Source organism: Paramormyrops kingsleyae, chromosome 25, assembly GCF_048594095.1.
Source record: "Paramormyrops kingsleyae isolate MSU_618 chromosome 25, PKINGS_0.4, whole genome shotgun sequence".
NCBI lineage: Eukaryota > Metazoa > Chordata > Actinopteri > Osteoglossiformes > Mormyridae > Paramormyrops > Paramormyrops kingsleyae.
This window is the reverse complement of record NC_132821.1, coordinates 24,676,832-24,701,643: the sequence shown is the minus strand read 5'-3', so window position 1 is coordinate 24,701,643 and position 24,812 is coordinate 24,676,832. Positions and strand designations below refer to the sequence as shown.

Genomic DNA, 24,812 nt, shown 5'->3' with positions numbered 1-24,812 from the left:
GTACATGATGAGAGAACAAGAGCAAGAATTACAATTGATCTGTCTAATTCCAGAATTGTCACACTTTGCTTTTAATCACGTGAACATTTATGTCAAAACCAAAAAACGCTGAAAACGGCCCAATCCCAGCAAAGTTCACAGCACTGTCCCTGTCGATGCGCTCTAAGCCTGTTTAGTTACGACTGGCAGTTGTATTGCCTCACTAAAAGGATATAAATATACACTCACCTAAAGGATTATTAGGAACACCATACTAATACGGTGTTTGACCCCCTTTCGCCTTCAGAACTGCCTTAATTCTACGTGGCATTGATTCAACAAGGTGCTGAAAGCATTCTTTAGAAATGTTGGCCCATATTGATAGGATAGCATCTTGCAGTTGATGGAGATTTGTGGGATGCACATCCAGGGCACGAAGCTCCTGTTCCACCACATCCCAAAGATTCTCTATTGGGTTGAGATCTGGTGACTGTGGGGGCCATTTTAGTACAGTGAACTCATTGTCATGTTCAAGAAACCAATTTGAAATGATTCGAGCTTTGTGACATGGTGCATTATCCTGCTGGAAGTAGCCATCAGAGGATGGGTACATGGTGGTCATAAAGGGATGGACATGGTCAGAAACAATGCTCAGGTAGGCCGTGGCATTTAAACGATGCCCAATTGGCACTAAGGGGCCTAAAGTGTGCCAAGAAAACATCCCCCACACCATTACACCACCACCACCAGCCTGCACAGTGGTAACAAGGCATGATGGATCCATGTTCTCATTCTGTTTACGCCAAATTCTGACTCTACCATTTAAATGTCTCAACAGAAATCGAGACTCATCAGACCAGGCAACATTTTTCCAGTCTTCAACTGTCCAATTTTGGTGAGCTCGTGCAAATTGTAGCCTCTTTTTCCTATTTGTAGTGGAGATGAGTGGTACCCGGTGGGGTCTTCTGCTGTTGTAGCCCATCCGCTTCAAGGTTGTGCGTGTTGTGGCTTCACAAATGCTTTGCTGCATACCTCGGTTGTAACGAGTGGTTATTTCAGTCAAAGTTGCTCTTCTATCAGCTTGAATCAGTCGGCCCATTCTCCTCTGACCTCTAGCATCAACAAGGCATTTTCGCCCACAGGACTGCCGCATACTGGATGTTTTTCCCTTTGCACACCATTCTTTGTAAACCCTAGAAATGGTTGTGCGTGAAAATCCCAGTAACTGAGCAGATTGTGAAATACTCAGACCGGCCCGTCTGGCACCAACAACCATGCCACGCTCAAAATTGCTTAAATCACCTTTCTTTCCCATTCTGACATTCAGTTTGGAGTTCAGGAGATTGTCTTGACCAGGACCACACCCCTAAATGCATTGAAGCAACTGCCATGTGATTGGTTGATTAGATAATTGCATTAATGAGAAACTGAACAGGTGTTCCTAATAATCCTTTAGGTGAGTGTATTTTGAACATAAACATTAACATAAATATACCAAAGGCAGCATTAAAACAGTTTTTTTCATCAATGATTCAATTTGAATTTTAAACAAACAATATTACTTTAAGTTTTAGGTCCACGGAAGGAGAGTAAACACTTAAGTGCTTACATTAAAATCCTTATACAAAGACTATTTCAAACCGCTCAGGCCACCTCCCACCACATGAAGCGAGAATTGCACCGTGACCGGGAGGCACGTCTGGCGGAGCTGTGGTACCTGTCCACACTCAGGGCACAGAGGTTGAGGACGGTGATTCCCACAGATGCCTTCTGGATGAACGGCACCATCTTGCACAGGAAGAGGCCGAACGGCTTGTCGTTGAACGGAAACCTCATGGCCAGTAGCTGGGAGAGAAAACAAGACTGAGGCCCAAGCACGCTACGGAGAACCAAGTGCACCAGCCCGTGTGACGTGCGGACACTGCAATTCAGATGGTTCTAAGGTACAACAGCAGCCCCTCCTGGGACATGAACATTCCCCATTTGGGTTATAAACTCATATCGGATCTCTATGTTACTTGCTGGTCTGGTAGAGAGTGAATAAGTAGAAATGATGTACAGGTAGCTCTCGACTGACGTAAGCAATCCATTCCGCTAACGCTTATGTATGTCGAATTTTGTATGTCGAAGTCAGATTTACCTTACCATACCATTCAAGACACCATTTAGCAAAGAACACATAATCCAAAAAATTTACTAAAAATGTATTAGAACGTACTGAATATTCTAGAACGTACTAAATGGCACATATTAAATAAATGAAAAGTTTAAATTTACATATAGGCGTACATTGCCTTTTTGTGTTAGCCATTCTGTACAATCTCAGCTATTTTGTTCGTAAGTCCGGATTTACTTAAGTTGGTTTTAGGCAAGTGGAGCGCAGCCTGTATAGATTAATAAATCAATGAGGTACGAATGTTTGCTTTGCTTGAACCCTGTAACATTTCTGAGTTCTGGGTAGTGTCTCCCCAGTACGGCCTGTTCTGGGACACTGATTATGAGCACAGTTTAGCCCTTATCTGTCGTCCTAAGGACCTTCCCTGACTAATGTACATGGCTGTTTCCAAATGTGGCTCACAAGTATCTGCTATGGCTAAGAGGTTTACGTTGCTGTCATGGTGTGAGTCAACAGGCTACAGGAGACAGCCTGGACGGATACACAGGGCCTCTTACGGTGAGACGTCCTCTGCTGAGTTACAAATGACCTCGAGCCGGTCAAGGGGCACCCATTCCTTCCTGAGTCTGCTTCAGGATCCAGCTGGACTTCAGCCACTGGCTTTTCCCAGAACAGGGACTGGCACTCAAGAAGTGAAACGGGCCCGCCCAAGTGGGCCAAAGCTTTAGGGTGGCGAGGGGGGTGGGTGGGGGTAGAGGCTAATCAGGAGCAACACTGGGTGTGGGGCAACAAAAATTGATATACATCAACAGTCCTGGTGCTACGCTGGCCTGCCTGGATTGGTGTGGGGGGGGTGGTGGGGTGGGGGTATGGGGGGTGTTAGAGATACTGTTTTTGAAAAGACTTCTTTATTTTATACTTTCTCATTTCCGGAAAAAGCATTTTTATAGTGCAATGTATATTATTGTTTTGATAGTGTAATATTTTCAACCAAACCGACCAATCAGAATTGAACACTTCTGGGAGGGGTACAAGAAAAATCGGGACGAGGCAGTGAAGGGGACACAAGGAAAATCGGGGGGGGGGGGGGTGTTCGGTGATGCACCACAGTCCCTCTGAGGTCATGCGGCAGAAGTAAGGGTCTGTGGAGAACCTGTCTGACGCTAAACATGCCAATTTACCGTCTGTCCATCCAATAAAACAACGCACAGTGATTCCCTCACTGTAGATAATTAAACATAGGTCTAATATTACATTTGTTTTATCAAGGCAATCAGTTTATCTGTTGAATTCTGTTTAGACTAATTAGAACTTGTGGCTTTATCAGTCTGGGGATAGGCCCAGTTGTTATTGAGTTATATTTATATTTATAGTTTAATTGTTCTGATGCTGTACAGCAAACTCCATTCTATAAAGATCGAAACCTAAACGAGGGTGAAGTACAACTCAACAATATATGCAATACATTTAAAACGTTTAAATTAAATCTCTCACAAAAAAATACAAACACTTTGCATTTATTACACGTTTACCCATGAAGGTGCACTGTAATACCTTAAGTACTAGTAGAACAAGCCTGCTGACTCGAGCCGAAGAGTGACGCGCGCAAAAATCTCAGCCGCACGTTTCCCGTAACACTCACCGCACGCGGGGAGGAGACGCCGTGAAGGGCAGGGAACATAAGGAGGGTATAAGGCAAACGGAGAACACTTAACATGATGGGGCACAAATACTTAGTAATAACTCAGTTACTACTGAAGTACAAATTATAAACCAATCATGAACAAATATAGTTGCTACTCGAGATATGATTTAATATATAAGATAAACAAACATGAGATCAGTATTTCACTTGTGTTATGTTCCTTCAGTAGTTCATAAAGATTTACAGAATGAACGCATATCGTAACAAATATAGTAACTGCTTGAGAAAACATGCATCACGATTCATTAATGAATTAACATGATATCAGTATGTAACTAAGACTTAGTTTATGGTTAATTAATACGTATACGTAAGTAATAGTATAGTACTACATTATTTGTGCCCCATCAAGTAGTGTTACCGGCATACGGATGTGACAATCGAAGCTGTATCGCCGAGAAAATTTTAGTTAGGTATTAACGTTAAATATTCGTTATACAGTATTGCTGCAAAAATCCCATAGCCATACGTAATTGGATGCGTGAGGTCCAGCGACAGTGTTTATTATATCACTCAAACTCATTTACTTGGGCCCCCCGAGGTTTGGGAGGGGGGTATAGTCCACAAACAATCACTAACTACACTAAATATTAAATAGGAGAAGCTGATGTGGCGTGTTTTGTTTATCAGCCAGCTATGGCTACGATCTTCTGACTATATTCACTATTTATTTAGTCTTTTTTAGGGGAAGGGGGTGATTTTTTTAGTGCGACCCCAGAAATGACAAACCCGCCTCTGGTGAGGACGGCAAACCAACCTTGTAGACGATAATTGGTATGTCGATTACGATATAGATGATGTCGCCCAGCGCCAGGCTGGCGATCAGCGCGTTGGGCCCGTTTCTCATGCACTTGTTCTGGTATATAATCCGCAGCAGGGTGGCGTTGCCCACCAGGCCGACGACGAAGACTATACAGGAGAAGAAGGTGTTGATGTACTTTGCATAGCTTTTGATGGACGTGTTGCTGTCGCACGGAGGTGGGGCCAGCGGGCGCATCTTCACCGAGCTGTTGAAGCGCCCGGTCATTTGGGCGTCGGGGCCCGGCACGGGCCCGTCGGTGCCGTTAATCTGACACGTCCCGCTGGCGGCCAGGCACACCACCGCCAGCAAAACGCACAGGGTGGAGGAGGTCATCTCCAAGCGCATTCCGCAACCCCACAAAAGGCAACACGATGGGGGCCTCCGCCGGTCGGGGAAGCTAAGAAAAGAACAGACAGGGGGAGGCACGGTTAGGCTCCTCTGGATAAACTCATTTTCGGATGCTTACATCAATCAACAGCGCAAGATTCGTGATTATTTTTCTATAATATGCAAAAGCAACATAAGTTCCCGTCACAGCTAGAGGAGACTAGGTTGAAAAGTCAAATTTAAGTGTCTAAAAGTAACAGTTTCCGTAGATTCAAAATCCCCAATATTTGAAGAGAGTGACAGTAAAGAAAGTTCACTCTCGCATTGTGAGACTACGTTACCGTCGGCTTCTCTAGACTTCTAACAAGCACTTGTAATGGGGCACAGATGGTGGAGCCAGGCGTCTCCGCACTGGCTTTCCCCCCTTAGTCCCAGTACATAGCGGGTTTGAGAGGCAAACGTGTTCTGCCTTTGATTGACAATTGGCTTGTCCTATTTAAGTTTCATTCACCAGTTTTGAACGTCCGATACGTTTCACGTATAAGGTTTTTTTTTTTTTTACTGATTCCGAAATTCTGAAGCATTTCGACAAAAAAGAATTCAGTCTGCATCCTAACATTGTGGTCCTGATTTCCCCTGAAAAACGTTGTTCTTCAGTCAACAATAAAACAAGCATGTTCAAACACACCAGGGTACAAATCCAAAGTCCTCTTTATGTGTTTTTCTTAACGTCAATGAATTGTAACCCGGACCAACATATAAGCGGTTGAAAAATGGATGGATGGATGGATGAATTATATTTTGAACCACTGGCAATTAATGCGTCACGGTAACTAAGGAAAAGTCCACAGTTCTCAACAGATACGAGATGAACGTAAACTATGCGAAGCATGTAATCATTTACCAGTATTAACAAAAGATCTTTTATATCCACTGTTATAACCACCTTGTTTCTTGGCCAATCTCTTAACTGGCATCTAGGACACAAAAATCTGACAACCCCTCTCAGTTTCTGATCAGGAGAAAGCTGACGGGAATCGGCGACAGAACATAAACTGATATATCTATAAATAATAAATGCATCTGGTTTTCACCTACCGCTCCTAAAGTGTTTGTCTCCCTTGGAAGCGTCTAACAAAGTTTCAGACGAAGCCCCCAGACATCTGCATCACATCGCATGAGTAATTAACGGAGTATCAAAGTATATGACTATCCCCCTTGGTTTGTGCGTCTGTTGTGTGGTTCTGATCATTCCGTCTCACGGTTTTCCTGTGGAGAGTTGTTTCCCCCCCCCCCCCCCTGTCCTGTGTGAGCTGCCGCGGAGCACTTTGACTGGGTGGGATTATAAATCTACACCTCCCCTAAGTTACCACAGCTGCCCCCAAAGAAAACAGGCGCTCCGGCTGCATTGCCTTCTGACAGCCACGCCGGCGCAGCCGCTCGTAGGCATCTGGGACCCGGCGGCTCCCGATCTGCGCTTCTCCTGCACGGTGCCCGCTTTTGCACAGCTATAGGCTTCCTCTGCTAAAAGCCTCAATAATAACGTCAGGAGATAAAGACGCTTGGAAGCAAACTTTTTTTTTCTTTTTTGCCCTGTCCTCATGTCTTCAGCTTCCCACAAGAGAGGGAAGACAAAACATCGACTAAGAACGATCTTGTACCTTTCAAGGGCAGAACAATACGCTTTCCAGTTAAGCGAAAGCTCAAATACTCTACTCCAGTGCGCGACAAAAAGCCGGGGAACTTCAATCTGGTCCCATAAGTGCGTTGCAACTGTGTTAAACTAAAAATACGATCAATATGTTAAATTATGATATATTCGGGTTCTGTATATAAAGCGGTTTATTAAGAGAAATCTAAACAGGGTATAAAACCGCGTTTCATCACATGGTTTCTCATTATGTTTGCTTACTATTTATTAAATATGATCCTTTCTTTGTTAAGTTGTTGATAATAAGAAAGGAAATTGCAATATGCACTTTATATGCGCGACTCCACATGTCAAATAATGTAGCCAAGTGGGTTAGGAAAATACGTCCTGCTACGATGATTGCATGAAATAATTTACCACGTGTACGTACATTGCTTACGTTCAGTAAGTCACGTGCGGCGGTCTGGGGCACTGACCTCACACCGAAAACATAACGGATTTCCCAGAAAGGAACACATTTACAGGCTTACATACTGTCATAACAGTATTTTTTAAATATTTGCCTCAGACTTACTGTGATGCAAATAATGTATGTTTTCAAGAGGGGAAAATCGTGAATGAAAATTTGCATCACGGGAGGATAAACAAAAGGCTGACGTCAGTCCCCAATTCCCATTAGACTGCACCCAGGTTAATACTGAGAAAAGGGAGTCACCATCACTATATCTACCTGTGAGGAGGAAGAGATTTGTCAGGATGGCGCTGGACTACTTGTGTCATTAATGAGCTGCTGACTCAGCAAAGGAGTTAAGAGTGTATTTAAAAGCTGCTGTTTCCGTACCTGGATTTATTGGAGAGTGGTTTTTAAACAGAGAAAAGCATGCAGGCCTGTACAGGGAACGGGCAGCTCAGAAATGAAAACATTCACTCCACTTTAATGCAGTTGGTTTTGACTAAAGTGGAAAATTATCTTTCTGAATTAGAATTGTGAAAGTGTAACACAGGACAGCCATTAACTGGTGAAGAAAGCGCAAGGAATATTCTCAGAATCAGATCTGATTCTAAGCAGAATCTGGTTTTTTTGTGTTCTGTTTCAGTAAACAGCACATCTGTTTCACCCGTGAGTGCCACTGTCTTGTGGTCCGGTTCCTCTCAGGTAGATTGAGGTACCGGTCCAGTAGCAAGTCTAGAGGCTTGTCAGTATTATCAGCTGCCCACTGAAACATGTCATGTAGACCCAGCTGCTGTACGGATGATAAGTGGACCTTCAGTCTAACACAATTATAAGCAGTTACGTTTTTTTTTTGAGCAGAGAACACCCATTTCCTGAAAACCTTGGCTGTTTTGCCATTTCTGCCATTTGAGACCAATACGCTCCATGTGGACAAGTTTCTCAATGCAAGGGTTCTAAATAAAATCTTAACTGTAGTCCTTTGTCTGTATGTAAAAACTCTAAATAATCATATTGAACACGTGTCAAATATTTAAAAACGGAATGCATTCAAATACATTCAATGCTATATCTGATGCTATTCAAATTCAATTCAATTCAATGCTATATCTGATGCTATTCAAATTCAATTCAATTCAATTCAATGCTATATAATGCTATATTACAAGTAAAAGGTTGCTTATCTTGTTAACGTGGACTATCATAGTTTTTTTGTTAACTAAGCAATAATAATAATCACTATGGATGCATAGTTGCATACAGGCGTTAAATTTACATAATAGTTTTCAGGAATGCAACGAGGCCCATTAAGCCTTCAGTTACAGCAAATTTAACAAACCAATTTGGAATCAAACCAGCCTAAGACTGTGTTTACGATTTCATGGGAATCTGTAATCCCGATTACAGGGCATCAAAATGAGATTTTCTAAATTATGCTAAACTCTGTTGCATTGCTTATTAGGGCAAAAAGTTGAAGCTCTTAACTGCTGCATAAGACCAACTTTATCACTTTTATATAATGCATATATTTAAACGCTATTGTTTATAACAGTCCCAACCCAAATCCTACCCTTAATTACTGAAGCTTGCAGTTGTAATTTAATAAGTTTTACAGCCCGTTTTTTTGCAGTTATAGTCAAATTGCTTAGTAACTTTACCGACTTAATATAAACTATGACCTAATTGTGCAGTGCTAATATTTATTGTCATTTAAATTTAAAGGGATTGTGTTTTCTTTAATAGCAGACATAAATATATCATGACTCTTGAATTAGTCATGGTCAACAGTGACTTGTATATATTATTAACCGTAATGTGACTTGCTGATGGAATCTGTTTTCAGACTACATTCAGATGTTTGCCGTTTCCATAGTATTAACTTTTCTGAAGGACAGTTATGCTTTGTTAATAAATACATCATATATAAATTATGAAACCTTTACCTGGTCCCAGTTGCTTTGACTTTCATGTTGTTGTTGTTGTGTTGTTGTTTTGGACTTAATAACATATTAATGCCATTCCTTCTGAACTAAAAGATGGCAGACTGCCTGGTAATTCACATGCCTGCTCTCTGATGGCGTCTGTTGAAATGTGCTCTCTGCATATTGGTACATACCCTGTGGGACATTTAAACCGAGTCTGAGTGGGATGTAAGCAATTTCTTAACTGGGACACGAGGAGAAAAAAGAAAGTCAGAGGGCACACACACTCTTCACAGAGACTGACACCTGGACTTTTTGCGCAAGTAACCTTGAGTTACTTAGCAGGGTTGAGCTTCTCAGATATGGATTGAAGAACTGAAAATTGTTACGGGGGAACATGAAAATGAAATGGTACAGTAATTAAAAATTTAGACAGTCAAAATATAGTAATACTTTTTTTTTTTGCACTAACAATACATAGAAAGACTGCGATCTATACTCAGCCCTCATTGTTGCCTTTGACTTCAGACTTAAATGGGACCCTTCAATCAAGGTATGTTTATGTAAGTAAGAATCCTGTGATGAAAAAAGAGATTTACAAATGCTGTCACCTTATAATGTGTAAAATCCCGTGTTTATGAAATTCTTTGGACTATTTAAGTTGGTCAGCATCATTTGTTTTCTGGGGAGACAAAACAACCCATAGTTCATACATTTCCTTTCTTTTTTTAAGGGTTGTTTATTTATATTATCTGTAAAGACATGCTAGAAGCCATGGGAAGAGAAACATCTTGGTCCTTTTGGCCAATAGTCATCCTTGATTGCTGGGGGGAGGAGACTCACATCACTGCCTCTTCTGACTGGATTTCCTAAAATGATTGACGTGTGGTAACACGAATAAGGGACGAGGATGCTTAGTATTTCCACATGCTTGTATAAATGACTGGAGAATAACTTTTATGTCAGCGTTCAGAGCCCGTGTGTCATCTGGCTTTGCTTTGCCCATAATACTTTACAAATGAGGCTTTACACTTACAAACAAGAGGTTGGATCTGGTGTTTTTGACATTTTTTTCCCCCCATTGAACTGTATAATAGTCCATAAGACTCTGCAACGTAACAAAAGATTTAAAATAGAGCTAACATGCAACACATGTTCTCTGGTTTTCCATACTGAGCTCTGGTCATCCCCAATGTTTAATGGATTATTGCATTTCAACAGGGTCATTATCACAGGTGGAAATTTCAGGTCCAGAGAGTTCATATCCAGACCAAGGATTTGTTTCAACCAACCAGCTGAATATAAAAAGTCACATGACTGAGTACTCAGCTACTTGGTTGAAACAAATTCTTGGTCTGGATTTGTACTCTCTGGACCTGAAATCCCCACCTCTGGTCATTATATTACACACTACTGAGATCCTGTTGGTGTATTATATACTACTTTCAATTATAATTAATAATTCTCCATAATGATCCCTTTCTGCTGTCATACATTTACAGTTCTTGTACTGCATACATACATATTGTCATATACCACAGTGTAATGTTTACCATATTATTAGCATTATGTGGCTAACACTGTTAGCTACTTTTGTGCTAATCTATCCATCGCCGAAGAACGCCGGCGGTTCTTCCGCGACGGCAGGTCACTGCATTTCCTGGCAAAAGCTAACGAGGAACTTCTGCCTCGCTTCACGAAATGCGGACAATAGAATCACAAACAGCAATCCTGCGAGACAAACAAGTATCTCGGCCTCCACAAACAACATCTGCAGCCGTGCACGGACACACATTTGACTCATTTATAATAAAAATAAATAAATAAATGAAGGCTTAAGACTAGAAAACTAAACTTTTTAATTATGTTCTGTCCTGCCAGCTGTGAGCCTGGATTTCATTTTTTAAATAGTGTTATAGATGAAATCGGCATCTTACCATTACTGAGATCAATAATGTGGAAGCGATTTGATGGGCAGGGGGGTGGGAAGGGCTGTAGTTCAAGAAGAGGATAAAGGTGTGTGTTATGGGGGGGAGTTTCTGTGCTCGTGATCAGAAGATCACTGGTCGTAGCTCCGGTCTTGGCAAAATGGTCGTACTTCCATGGGCCCTTAACCTTAACCCCTAACTCCAGGGGTCCCCCAAGCTGTGGAGAGCAAGATGGGCTAAGCCAGGAACAGAAGAACATAAGAAATGTAAAAACAAGAGGAGGCCATTTGGCTTGTTTGCGGAGAACTCAACTAATAGCTCAGAGTTGCTAAAATCTCATCTAGCTCTGATTTAAAGGAACCCAAGGTTTTAGCTTACAATACACCAACAGGAAGACTATTCCATACTCTAATAAAACACATTCCAGTGTACCTGCACCTGTACTTGTGCAATAAAGGATTTATCACAATCATCGTGAGAACTTCAAAGACAGAGTGACATCCAACGTGGCCAAGCCTTACAAGTGTATTCACTCCTTAGTGCATAATCCTCCATACTAGCAGGATAGGAGCGAGCTACAGGGACAACTGAAGTACAATTCTTCATATTTCAAATGGGCACAGACCGTGGGCAGTCAAACACAGGCAAGGCTTACATTCAGCAAACACAGCATGTTCCTAATAAGTGCCCAGAACAGATCTTGCATTCATTTAAACAAAATAATTCCTTTTAGGTCCTTCCTGAGCTTTATGCAATTTAGCTTTCGGGTGATTATGGAGACCTTATCTTTCCGGTACATCTGCCAAAACAAACGCAAGTCGAATATTATAATTACACCGTCGTTTTCTTATACTGTACAACTTATATAACATTCGGCACATGCGGAGATGTCGACGTTTAGCCTTTGATCCCCGGGACGGGAAATGAGATGCGTGTCTGCGGTGAGGTATAAGCCGCTCTCGCGGCAGACCATAAACACCCGCTTTCTGGTGACCCTGGAGACACCAGCGTTCATGAACTTCAAAAACTTCAGCGAGAGGAGGAAAACAGCTGGGTGAGAAATTAGCACGGAGGACGTGGGATGTGCAACGCATAGCTGATGCTACTTATGGGATCCTAAGAAATCATTTAGCCTTTCATCCCAAGGTTTACTTTGTGGTCCAAAGCCTTATGTCACACAGGTCTCAAACAGCACCTGCATTCAGTCTTTCTATCCCTCATACGCTATTTCCACAGCTGCTGAATATAACAAGAGACCATTGATCGCAAATGAGCAACCAAATCTCGGTTTTATGCCTCTGAAGAGAGGCACGTGACCTGTGACGGCATCCATCTGCCACGCAGCTGCAGCGTCTGCATATGTCAAACCCATCAGAACATGAAGCGGAAAGTTAAAGATATGAAGAGGGGCGTCGCATTTACTGCGGCACGCTTTGGTTTCTGGGAAAAAAATCAAAGAGTGGCGGAGCTGTTTTGTTTAATGCGACAAAGCTTTGTTTTAAAAACACACACATGTGCACTTTTATATGTGCCATGCGACCATAGAACAACGTACGGCGGCAACCACGTTTGTTGTGGGTGGACCCCGGGGCCCATGAGAAGAGAGGGACCCAAACTGACCAATGAAATTAAGCTTGGATTTACAAAAATACATTCCTTAGTTGGATTTTTCTCTTTACTGCGAAACAATATGAAAAAAAGTCGTATATTAAAATTTTGTATTAAATTGTTTATTCATTATGATGGATTCATGTGCCTTAGTTATATGCTTTTATGTGGGACTTTTATTTAATGGATGTCTTCTGTTAGATCTATTACGTCTAATAATGAGATGTCCTTTGCTCTCCCTGGGTGACGGTCCTGATGTTTTCCTGTCCAGCGGTCTCCCATTAGGACTGTTCCTTCGGTCTCCAGCTGTTTCTCGTGCGGATCCAAGCCCCTTTCCTTCCTCGGTTCACACCCTCCTCCACCCCTTTGTTCTCCATGCTCTGTGCTCTCAGCAGACAGTGTCGTGTTACCACGTAGAAAAGCGTGCAAAAACCTACCGGACTTCGTAAGTCATTGGAAATCAGGGGAATCACCGTCCGCTCGTATCCCCAGCCAGACATGAATGCAGGATGTCAATCAAACTGTGCTCCACCGAATTGCATGTTTGGTATAAATCTGCCCGTGCCACCCAGTATCCCAACCTCTGCTGCAATCGTTTCGTTATTGTCTCAGCAGCTGCAGGAGAGGGTTAAATACAGCTATGTTGTTTCACTACTTAAGTCCACCTTGTTCGAACCCTCAACAACCTCAGGAGGTTAACGACAAACCACTTCGGCACCCTAGAAGGTTATGAGTGATATAACTGCTGGGTAATATCTTAATGCCAAGCTGACTGCAGCCTGGAAAATAATAAAACGCCACACACAGTAAAGAAGAACTCAACTGTAGTTAAGTCATTTTGCTGGCTGAGGGCATGAATGTAACCACGGGGCTAGAGAAAGTAAACTAATAGGTCTGCTGAGCTAAGCCGGTAATGTAATTCTGTTTAAAACTAAAAACAAAACAGTTGATCTTTTTAATCCAATGAAAATTCACAGTAAGTTAAATAATTGCTTCGGTGCTTTCTGGTGCAATGAGAACAATGCATCTCACCTTTTACAGACTGCGGCCGCTTCGGTGACCAATTAAAATCGCTGGTTACGAGACGTCACGAATACTTCGGCTCTTAAAGTACCGTTGCGCCGCGTTCCGCTCTTCGCCTCCCGGCGAGCTTGACATGCCGTCCCCTTCTCTAACATCGGGAGACGTGCCACGGCATAAATAAGCGCCGTATTGGAAACACGTTTCAATTTTTTCTACTTCGCCTCCTAACGGAACAAAGGGTGCGCAGGCGTAGCATGGCTATCTGTAGTGATTGGGTTTTTTTTTTTTTTTGCTATTGTTGAGACTATAAAATGATAAAATAGGGCAAGATATTCAAATAAAGGACGATTTTATTTGATTGAGAAAGTCTTTGTTTATCCTCTTTTTTTCTTTTGTTGGCCATTTGTCTTGTCTCAGCGGGGTCACATGACCCCATCCTTTCCTTGGAGACCTGGCTCTTTTGGCAGAGAACACCTTGGAAGTGACACAGACCCACCATAGACCTCTGAGAAAGTAAATAAACAAATAGGCCTTTTAGGATTAACATTCACAGTTAAATATTTAGTATGATTAAACTTTAGTCTAAATTCTGCTAAGGGGTGACTTACTTTGGCTGACATTACGCGGTTTTAAGCTAACCAGACTTCTATTTCACCAAGAAGCCCGTCAGCTTCTCCAGTCTTATCTCTCTCCTGTCTGGACTGTAAATTTGCCACCCCCCCCACCTCCTTCACCTGCGGGGGGGGTAGTATCTGAGGGTCGAGTACATTACCCTGACTATTCATCAGTCCTTGCCTTCACCCTTAAGGAAGTCTCTGGAAAGTATCTGTATTGAAACAGGGATAGTAGGTTTAAGTTTATGAAAGTTCATAAAGTATATTTTGGAAAATGTTTTCCAGCATGCCCAGTAGATCAGGCAAATGAGGGAAAATGTATCCTTAATCCAAATTTACAATTTCACAGAACTTAATAAGCAGTGTGTGCTTTACAGCATGAGACTGTTTGTACCATTTACACTCAAGTTGCCACGTCTCTCTTGCACATTCTGTCTGCTCTGGTCATTTGTCGGCGGCCCAGTCCAGACAGAACTTATGCACAGACACTTTAAACGTGCAAACTACCAGGTCACAGCACTGGAAGTGCATAAAGTTTGTTTTCTTTCAGTGATCCTATAAAACATAATTGGGGTCTTGTACTCTGCTCATGCCTGACCTCATTCCCCTGCTTCTGATTGGCTGATTTCAGACATGGATGTTAGATTGTTAAAAATGTGGCTGTGCGCTGGTTTTGGTCTCCTTTTCCACCATCAGCTTCTATGCTACTTAGGTAGTCAGGGGCACATTTACAGGTTATAATACAAAACTTATGAAATACTGCTTCATAATGCTAAATGGGTGACTATCAATTCTGGCTGCAGTGGCCTTCGTGATGGTGTCTTACATTCTATCTCTGTATGATTTCTATGCAGTGGCTTTCGTGATGTGTCTTAAATTCTATCTCTGTATGATTTCTATGCAGTGGCTTTCGTGATGGTGTCTTACATTCTATATCTGTATGATTTCTACGCAGTGGCTTTCTATTCTCAAATCGCTGCTTCTCTGCGTTGCATCTATAAGGACTGGTTCCCTCTCCACCCTGGACTCATGAGGGCAGATAAGTCTCCAGTAACTGCAAAGATGACTCTAATCTTACTTGACAACTGATAAAATCTCCCTTCATACAACTGATAAAATCTCCCTTCATAAGACTTTCCTCAAAACTCAGAATTACGACTTATCTCTCTGCCCATTATTCTAGATAAGGCAGCATTTAAACATAAGTTGCATTAGAGCTATAATTCTGCAATCATACACGCCTCCGATTTCTAAAACATTCTGGTAAATACCGAGATGGATGCACACGTGTGTTTAACAGGAATCATTCTTTGACTGGTCACCCATGCAGTGTACGACATGCATTCCCACAATACTCAGCATTTTTGTGAAGGCGTTTAGTGAAAACTATTTTTTATTCAGGGAAAAATTCAAGACAAATGCAAGAGAAGCGATAAAAAGTTTTGATAAGTTTTGCTCCAAACATTTTTTTGCCTTACAAGCAATCAATTTCAAAATCTAAATAGAGAATTATGCTAAAATAATTTAAGAAGAAAATGTTCATACAACTATATTCGTACAATAAGCTGTGCTTTGAAGCTTTAAATGCAGGCAGGAAGTCACACACTTTCACATGTTTAATCAGAGTCTGTTGACGTGGCTGACGGATGGAGTCTCTTATCTGCAGATCCTGCAACCAAGCCCAGCTCGTCAGATACAGCTGACCCAAAGTGCATCCAGATGGGCTCATTTGTAGTTTTTGCCACCAGATCACAGGAGAGACCTCCATGGATACTGTTACACAGAAGGGGATCTTTGGTGACAGAAAACACGACTTAACAATGAGTACCTGAAATAGGGGAGGTAGATCTTCCCATTTTGGCAGGCTGTAAGGACACAGCGGAGCGAGTTGCCCCTGGACAGTCTCCATTTTCATTCCCACACCCCAGCCTCCTGTTTGGTGATGAAACAATCAGGGGTCTCCATTGCCCCCTCAACTACATGTAGTAAATCAGTGTTTCTGCAAAAAACAAGCTCCGCTGAGCCAAACAGGAGCACGAACAAGAAAGACTGGGCGGTTTACATAAGCGATGCTGATTTGGGCTTCGTCTGAAGCATTTACTGATTAGAGTCATATGCTATTGCATCCCCCACCCTGAACACCCCCCAACCATTACTAAATGCTAAGTAAATAAACCAAACGCTGCAAATGACCAGTCACCCGTCGTGTCGTTTGGTGTGTTTGTCCACTGTGTCAGATATCACCGAGCCTCCAACTCCAATGTAAGACGTCATCTCCGAGCCTTGACCTCCGACCCCTGGGGCAAGCGGGAGAGTGGAGCAGAGGGTGTTCCCCAAGCTCCAATCTCCCGAGGCTTTGCAGGGCTCGCCGTCTGGGAGCGATTATGTCACTGATCAACTTTGACCTGAACTCAGCGCACACTATATCACTGGCATAGAAATACGATAGACCGACCGAGCGCAAGGAAATTCTGGTGAGAATTGGAAAAAACGTCCAAAAAATGTTTTTAATCAATAGCGCACAGCAGTGTCTTCAAAATGAGACTTTTCCCTATAAGGTGTAGTTTGGCAAACACCCTTGGATTTGGCTTGAGAGTCATTCCATTCTTAGCTGAGATCTTGTGTGAACCTGTCCCACCAAGGCTTCCCTCCTCATTATGTAAACCCCAATGGAGACCCTAACCCAAGCAGACAGGGTAAATTGTCTTCCAGGAGTGTTTACTGACAGCCTTACAATGTAATGCTAATTTAAACATGAATAGCATTACGAGTTAAGTTCTGCTGATAGATTTCTAAGTCTTAGGTCTGTCTGCACTCTAAAAATGGCACATTTGACATAATCAAGCAAGATCCTGGCCAACGTTCCCCCGTTCACGCTTTTACACACAAAAATCAGGGAGTTACATTTACGAACAAATGAAGTGCAACAGTGCGACAATGGATATGTTACAGACGAAAGCTCACGGTCCGTCATTTCGGCTGGCTGTGCTCTGTGGGAACATATGGATCTTGTGTGTCTAATTTTGAAAAATTCGAAGTCTTTACGAGACCCAAAGGATTCGGAGAGACTTGGAAACAATACAGACGGCAAATGCCAGCATTTTTTACGTCGTAACGACCGCCGAAAATGAAGGAGAAGACAAAAAAAAAACCCTCTAACGACATTACCCTGCATTGATGTGCTCCAGTCTAAGCGGTGAATTTATTGCCTGTAAATCATTCAGCAGCTGCAATTCTCAGGCCGATGTGACGTTTCATCCGACAAAACAAAATCTGGATGACTGCATTGCTTTCTCACAAATCGAACCAGAATTCATCCGTAAGCAATTTTCCAACTGCCAACATGCCAGTAAATGTGGCCTAAATGGGCAAAGTGCACTTAAATATTTAAGTATGGTGTGTATCCACGTGTCCTTACATTAAATTTATCTGTCTGACACTTCTCTCCAAAGATCTCTGTGCTACCACGTGCCGTATTACCCCGTATGTCATAATAAGGCCCCCTAATTATAGCTCCAACACCAGCATGACCTCATTTTCGCAGGCAGAAGAAGGGTCACCATTGTGGAAGTATCTGTTAAGTACACTGAGTGCCGGACATCGGCCCTGTGTGTGTCTGGAACAAGACGGACCCAAAACCCAATCCCACTGCTTAATTTCCTGCCATTAAGTCATATAGTGGGTAGGCCAATGAAACGCTTGAATCTAAAAAGAAAAAAAATCTGAAATTATCTTGCTCAAAGATGCACAGCTAAATTATTTTTTTATAACTGGATAATAGCAGCTATGTTTTAATAAATATTGACTGATTTTGCCCTTGTGGTACATCATTTTGTATGTATCACAATACGGTAACAATGACACAGCATAGATTCAAAATGGGTGACCTTGTGAGAGGTCTGCTAGACAATGCGCTCGGCACACAGCATCTACGTCACCAGGCCCCTTGTGTGTCTGCAACAATGTGGACTATGATGATATTTGTCACACCTGCAGCCAGGCAAGCCTCTGTTTGGCCACACCCACTTTGACCAGGCCCCGCCCACCTGATTATTATCTCACCTGCAGCCAGGCAAGACTCTGTTTGGCCACACCCACTTTGACCAGGCCCCGCCCACCGGATTATTATCTCACCTGCAGCCAGGCAAGACTCTGTTTGGCCACACCCATTTTGACCAGGCCCCGCCCACTGGGTTATTATCTCACCTGTAGCCAGGCAAGACTCTGTTTGGCCACACCCATTGTGACCAGGCCCCGCCCACTGGGTTATTATCTCACCTGCAGCCAATGACCTTGTTAATCTGGTTATATTAGACCCTAGTTCTTAGTTGCTCTCTCTGCGATATTGTGTTTATACCCAACAGAGCGTTTGTAACTTGTAAGCTTTTATCTTATTGACTTTCACCTGATCTATCCATTTTTGGTGGTAGGATCGGCACTTCAACTACCAGAAAAACTCCCATTTGGACTAGTGTGGTGCTGAGGTACCACCCGCCATACAGCTGCATTCGGGTCTCCTCCCTGAGGCGGTTTGTCTTGTGGTGGGCGTGGCAACGCGCTGTAATCAGCACGTGCTCCTTACCTCCCTCTCTATCCCCCTATTATTCAAATCCTGGTCCTCAAGGTCCGAGCACTGCTGGTTTTCCAGCCTCCCTTTACCTGTGAGCCAGGTGCGAAGCCTCTGACCAATCAGAATCAGTAATTATTAAACTGACTACCTGGGAGAACTGAAAACAAGGCCTGGATTTGGAATCGAGGTCCAGATTCGAAGAGCCCTGCTCTATCCATTTTCTCATTCTTCGTCTCGTGTTTTAGATTCGATGTTCTCCATGCTTCCCTGCCTGGCCCGAGACATACTGCCTGTATTTTGTTTGTTCAATTTTGATTCACACTTGGAGTTAAAGATCATACACTTGCACATGGATCCGCTCACCATCGCGTATCATTCCTGAGTTTGGGGATCAAAGAGGCTGCTGGGAAATGGAAATAAGCAGAACCAGCCGGAGAAGAATCAGCATGATCATCTTTCCTGCCTCCCCGCTAATGACCACCAGCAGAGGGGCAGTTTTAAGAAGGGTTCATCAGGCCACTGACATACTAATTCATAGTGAGTCAGAAGCTGATTCAACAGAACACCCACAGTGGCTCTATTGAGCCTTAATGACCCGTAATTCTAAGTAGAGAAAAAAATCATATGACCTAAAAGAAAAGAGAAAATGGCAGACTCTAATTAAGTGATTTTTTTAAATTTGGCACTAGTGAAATGCACGGTTTTGTATAATGATGAATACCCCATTAGATATCTTTAAACAAGTTAAAGACGGCAACAGAGAATTAATTCACAACTGATTCCAGGCATGAATGCATTTAGCAATGTCAAATTCCCGGTTAATAAGGTCTGCTTGGTGGGATTAGAGCTCAGAATGTTCCGGCCCAGTGGCATATGGGGTCGTCCTGAAGGTCATCAGTGGCAAGCAAGGCCGAGGGCAGCCAAGTCGGTGGCTTCCGAGGTGGGAATCGGGATTCGGACAGGAGAAGCCCTGGGGGATTTGGGATCGAGACCCATGGTTAGATTCTGTGAGGTCGTGGTGAAGTTTCGGGGGGAGCTGTAGTTGTCCGTCAGCATGTCGCTCGCGGTTTGGAGGTACGGTTCGGCCGGCTACCACGGAAAAGGGAAAAGAAGCATTTGCGAAGGATACGGAATCACAGGATGAGAGCGTCATCCAGCTCCACTCATTTTCTGCAGGCACACGCTTCACTTAATTTCCCGAGCTTGTTAACAGTGCGTCCTTTTCAGAAAGACGTTCCCTCGTTGTAAATAACATAAATACTTCAAACGAGAACAAATAAATCGTCAACTACTGGAGTGTGCTGAACAATTACGCCGATAAACGCAAGCAGTTCCCTGCCTCATTGCACGCTCTCTCTTACAGAGTCTGCAGGATTTTATATTCGATCTGCAAGTCTTTGGCGTTGGACTGGAGAGAATTACTGGGAAAGCTAATTACTTGAGGATCCGACTGTATGTTTTTCGAAAGTGATGCTATTTCACACACCCTGATCTAAACCATGTGTCTACATCAAGCACTGATTTATAAGAATAATGTAGGCCTACACTGTAAATAAAGTCTTTTCATTGTCATATAATCTGGATTGCCATTTCTTTAAATGCATTCAAATGTCAAGGAAGGCTTACACCAAATAGGCCTATGTATGTTTCTTTTTAACAAAATATGCAATAACCAGTAACATTTAAATTATGACTGTGGGCAGCATTCTTCTATATCAAATATAATTTCTTTAATTTAACCTTTTGTGTTTATTCTTATTGTAACCTCTATCATTTTCTACAGTCCTTGAGAGAGAGAGAGAGAGAGAGAGAGAGAGACTTTTCACAGAGACAATTAAATTGAGCTCTTATTATTTTAATGGAGGCCGGTAAACGATAAACTCCCTGCTGCATTGTGTTACAAATAAATCCAGAACAGTTGCCACAATTGAAAAGTCTCACAGCTGCCATTTTGACATGTTATTCTGACTAGGGAATTCCTATCCACGAAAAGCCAATGAAATTGAACGTGTGTGATCAGACGGCGGTTTGGGGTGTTTTTCAGTGGGTTCAAGAGAAGCCTCCTGGTTTCACAGCGAGCTGTAACACGGGTGCTATAAATAAGAAGCGCACTGTGGACTCACTCCGAGAAAATCCGTTTCCTTTTAGGTCGGTCTCAGAGAAAGACAAATAAGAAAATAAACCGATTTGATCGCTTATCCATCTGAGTCAAGGGAGAACAACATGGCCGCAGCCTGCAGATGTATAAATAGTAAATGGAAAATCACCCGCTTTTTGGACAGTCCAGGACTTCTGCCGGGAAGCCACTGTCCCGAATGCACACCATGGTCCAGAAAGGTCTACCGCGTCCTTAGCTGCGGAGATCAAGGTTCGACATGTGGTTCTGCAAACCATCCGAGTCCGCATGACACACAGCACTTAAGGACCCAGGCGACTCGGAAACTGAATCCTAAGCTATCGATTTATTACGGCGAGTAAATTATTCTTGAACGAATATGATGGTGAAAGAGCGGATGATAATTAATCTGCTGCGAAAATGACAGTGTTTATTGAGGGTAATTGCATAAATGCAGGACACCTGTTCAGTGAGCTAATGAGGCAACCTGCCTCTGAGTTATTTGGTGGGTGTGTAGCATATGTGTCCTCTAATATTAAAGGCACCCTCACGGCAAACATTTTTTTTTTCAATTTAAGAGATGAAGGTCCTTTCTTAATATGCAGCACATTTCGGTCAGCGGTCCACATGGGAGCAGGGATTGTGTATCCTTAAATAACGCGGCTGGGGATTGTTGGCGTATCCAGGGAAAGCGAGCGAGCAACAACCGAGAGGTCCATCTCGCCAGAGAGGCCCGGCTCATATCCTGTGCCTCCGGAGGGTCCGAGATTTGGGGGGGGGGGGGGGGGCGTGATCGCCCTGTTTTCCTAAAGCCCAATTCCCAGCAAGGAAATGCTTGAAAACCATCCAAGAAAAACAGCCACCCCTCTGACCTGCAGGGGATTGTCGGCCCCGCGTTCCAAATCCACAGAAGATTCCCCAAGGGGTGTGGGAGAGGGCTGCGTAATCTAATAACACAGGAACATAAGGACGCGGCCCCAAGGTTGTGTCCCCGTTCGGAAAGGAAAGGTCGTGGCTCAGCCCCGCCCACCTTGCATGGCGGGTAAACTACGTCAGAGACCCGCCTTTCATCCTCTCATTAATTACAAGAAACGGGGATCATGGTGGATCGTACTGGGAGACCCCCCCACCTAATGTTTAACTTCGGTTTAATCTAATCTATTTTTTCCTAAATCTGTCTCTTGTCCATTCTCTACAAGTGTTTTCTGGCACTTGCCAGGGTGTAATTGTAAATAAGAAACAGTTTTAATGTCTTGCCTGGTAAAATAAAGGTTAAATTAAGAAAGACAGGCCTCTGTTTAAAATTCCGTGCATGGGCGTGCGTCTTATGGTCCGCGGATTCTCAGAGATGGTGGTCGCATGAAAACACTTTTTTGGTCACGGTGCTGATGCGAACATCTGCATTCGTAACGTGTGAGCAGCGTTACAACAACAACAACAACAACAAAAAATCGACATATTGCCGCGATCAAAAGTAACGAAAGACAGCGTGTGCAACAATGCATTGCGGTACAGCAATGTGGTTTTCATTTCCAGCAAGGACCAGTTAAAATTGCTTTGTGTAAATGGTTGACTTAATGGACGTTTTATTCACGTTAAAACAACTTAATTGTGGTGAACGTTTATCACCTTCTGCAGCAAACGGTGTAACTCCAGTAGGCAGATTAACAGACCTTGTTCACGGTTTCACACTGAGAATCTCTTACATATTCTCACCACTAGTATGTCCATACACTAATTCTTAAAGGTCCCTCCAGAATCCTTCGCTTATACAGCAGTCCCGCCATACTTTACCATGAATTACTAGTAATACAGCCCGAAAGAACTCACCAAAAAAAAAGTGCAACAAGCTCATTAACGCGCCAATATGTGTCGTTACACGCAGGAATGCAGAGAACATTAAATGCACACGTTTAGGGTTCAGCACCTTGTTTTCATTTCTCTCTCTTTTGAGCCTCGCGCTGCATGACGGGTTTCCTGCACGTGCATCCAACAAATGTTTCTTTTACAAACTGTTCTCAGTGACATAGTTACTTGGGGACAATCTTAGTCATGCTGCTTTACATTACGGTTGATGCTTCATATTAAGGTGTACTGTTTCCTGTGTCAATATTTTTATAATTACACTTTGATGGACTGGCATCCCATCCACGGCATCCCCAGCCATGCATCCCTGTGCTTTCTGAGATGGGAGTTAGATGGATTGTGAATATTTTGGTAACATTTTACTTAATAGTACATACTTAATAGTAAATAGCACGCTATTATATTATTACTTATGTATTAATTAACCACAATCCAAATCTTAGTTGCATACTGATCTCATGTTAATTCATCATTCATTCTCAAGCAGTTACTATATTTGTTACTACATCTGTTCATTCTGTAAACCTTTGTGAACTGCTGAAGGAACAACACAAGTTAAATACTGATCTAATCTTTGTTCATTAATGAATCGTGATGCATCTTTAACCTCAAGTAGCAGATGTATTTGTTTATAATTTGTACTTCAGTAGTATTGCTACGTGCCCGTGAAGTAAAGTGTTACTAATACCTTTATGTCAGTATAAGTGCAGATCTTCGTATAGAATAACGTGGGTGAAAGACCAGAGTTGACTTTGCTACAGTATGTTGTTACAAATGCCAAAATGTGTTTACAGTTGTCGGTAGAGAAATGACCCCTAACTCACAGGCAAGGAGGACGTCAGATGCAGAGCTGCTGGTCTGCTCTCTGACGTAAAAGGACATCGAGGAGAACCAGTCCGAGGAAGTTCGGCAGAGTTCACTGGCACTGGGCTGTTAATGTGTAAGTGGTGCATGGAAACCAGTACTTTCTGCGTTATAAAACACTTTAAACATATTTGACCTAATGCAAAGTCACACTCTTCAAATCAAATTATCAATTTGCAGGCATCAAATACGAAAGATCAGATTTGCTAAATTATATTTATTAATAAACAAATTAACGTGTTAGACACTTGAATTTTATTCTATAAGAGTAACTTACAGAACGATAATAATGCTTTATAATGACTGTTACAATACAATGCTTGAATTCAATGAGACTTAAGTCAATAAAGTAAGAGACACATTATGATTTATTTTTCATTGCAGCAATAAATCCCTCTAGTGATACATCTGCTTGATTTCCTTTGACACAGAATCATTCTTTAGTATTGTTCTCGGATCCCCTTTGCTTTTAGGCAGACAGGTGATCAAGTCCTCCCCCACACTCACATACTTACAGCGTAGCGCGCGTCACGTGCAGCAGGGTAGATCCTTGGCTAATAGGGATCCGGTGATCAGCGATGTAGATGGTGACACCCATTCCTCTGATGGAATCACAGCAGCTAATGCTGTAGTAGGGCCTCCCTTCCTTAATCTGGGGTGTGTGTGTGTGTGTGTGTGTGAGGGGAGGGGGGGGCGTTAAAACCAGCTTAGCTCTGCTCCACTGCAATTATCCCACAATCCTCAGGGGCTTCTACTCTCCGATCACTGTTTACATTCCTCTCGGTAGCACGCCTTTGATGCACTTTCGAAAAGTGGGTTGTTAACCAGCGTGCCCAGTGAGCTAGCAACAAACGTAACATAAGCCTTCGGTTGGAAAATAAGACGGCTTATCGAAGCAATAGTTGTTCATTTATAGGTATTGAGAAAAAAAAGTTATTCTCGGGAATCATCTGTTCATACTAACGACCCAAATGCTTTTGGAAACTGGTATTGGTTTGCTTTTCTACATGGGAAACTCAAACTCTAAGCTGTATGATAATTGTATATAGTACATAAAGTGTATAGTTGTTAAAGTTAATTATAAAAATAAACACACGCATATGAATTATGAGGCTCTTATTTCTAATTGACGTAATTAATCTTTGAACTAAATATTTCCTTTGTTTACTTTACTTAGCTTACTTTTCTTAGCCTGACTCTGGTGTTGTTTAAGTCCAAGCGATCATAAAAGCGATTGATTCTTTGCCAGCATAAGGTTATGATCAGAAGT

The 24,812-nt window shown here is 42.6% G+C and overlaps 1 protein-coding gene across 3 annotated transcripts in view; it reads right to left on the bottom strand.

The window, feature by feature from the left end:
* ednraa (endothelin receptor type Aa) overlaps positions 1-24,155 on the bottom strand; it is a 28,934-nt gene extending 4,779 nt beyond the window's left edge. Inside the window, exons 1-3 of one of the 3 annotated variants that reach the window (XM_023799254.2) lie at positions 24,058-24,155; positions 4,558-4,999; positions 1,697-1,824 (exon numbers count right to left, since the gene is read on the bottom strand). In XM_023799254.2, coding sequence (XP_023655022.2) covers positions 1,697-1,824; positions 4,558-4,999; positions 24,058-24,140 — 653 coding nt within the window. In that variant the 5' untranslated portion in view covers positions 24,141-24,155. Of the gene's footprint in view, positions 1-1,696; positions 1,825-4,557; positions 5,000-5,617; positions 5,752-6,027; positions 6,232-24,057 lie in introns of those variants that run through there. The other 2 variants (XM_023799255.2, XM_023799256.2) reach the window with 2 other exon arrangements.
* Between the last annotated feature and the right edge of the window lie 657 nt (positions 24,156-24,812).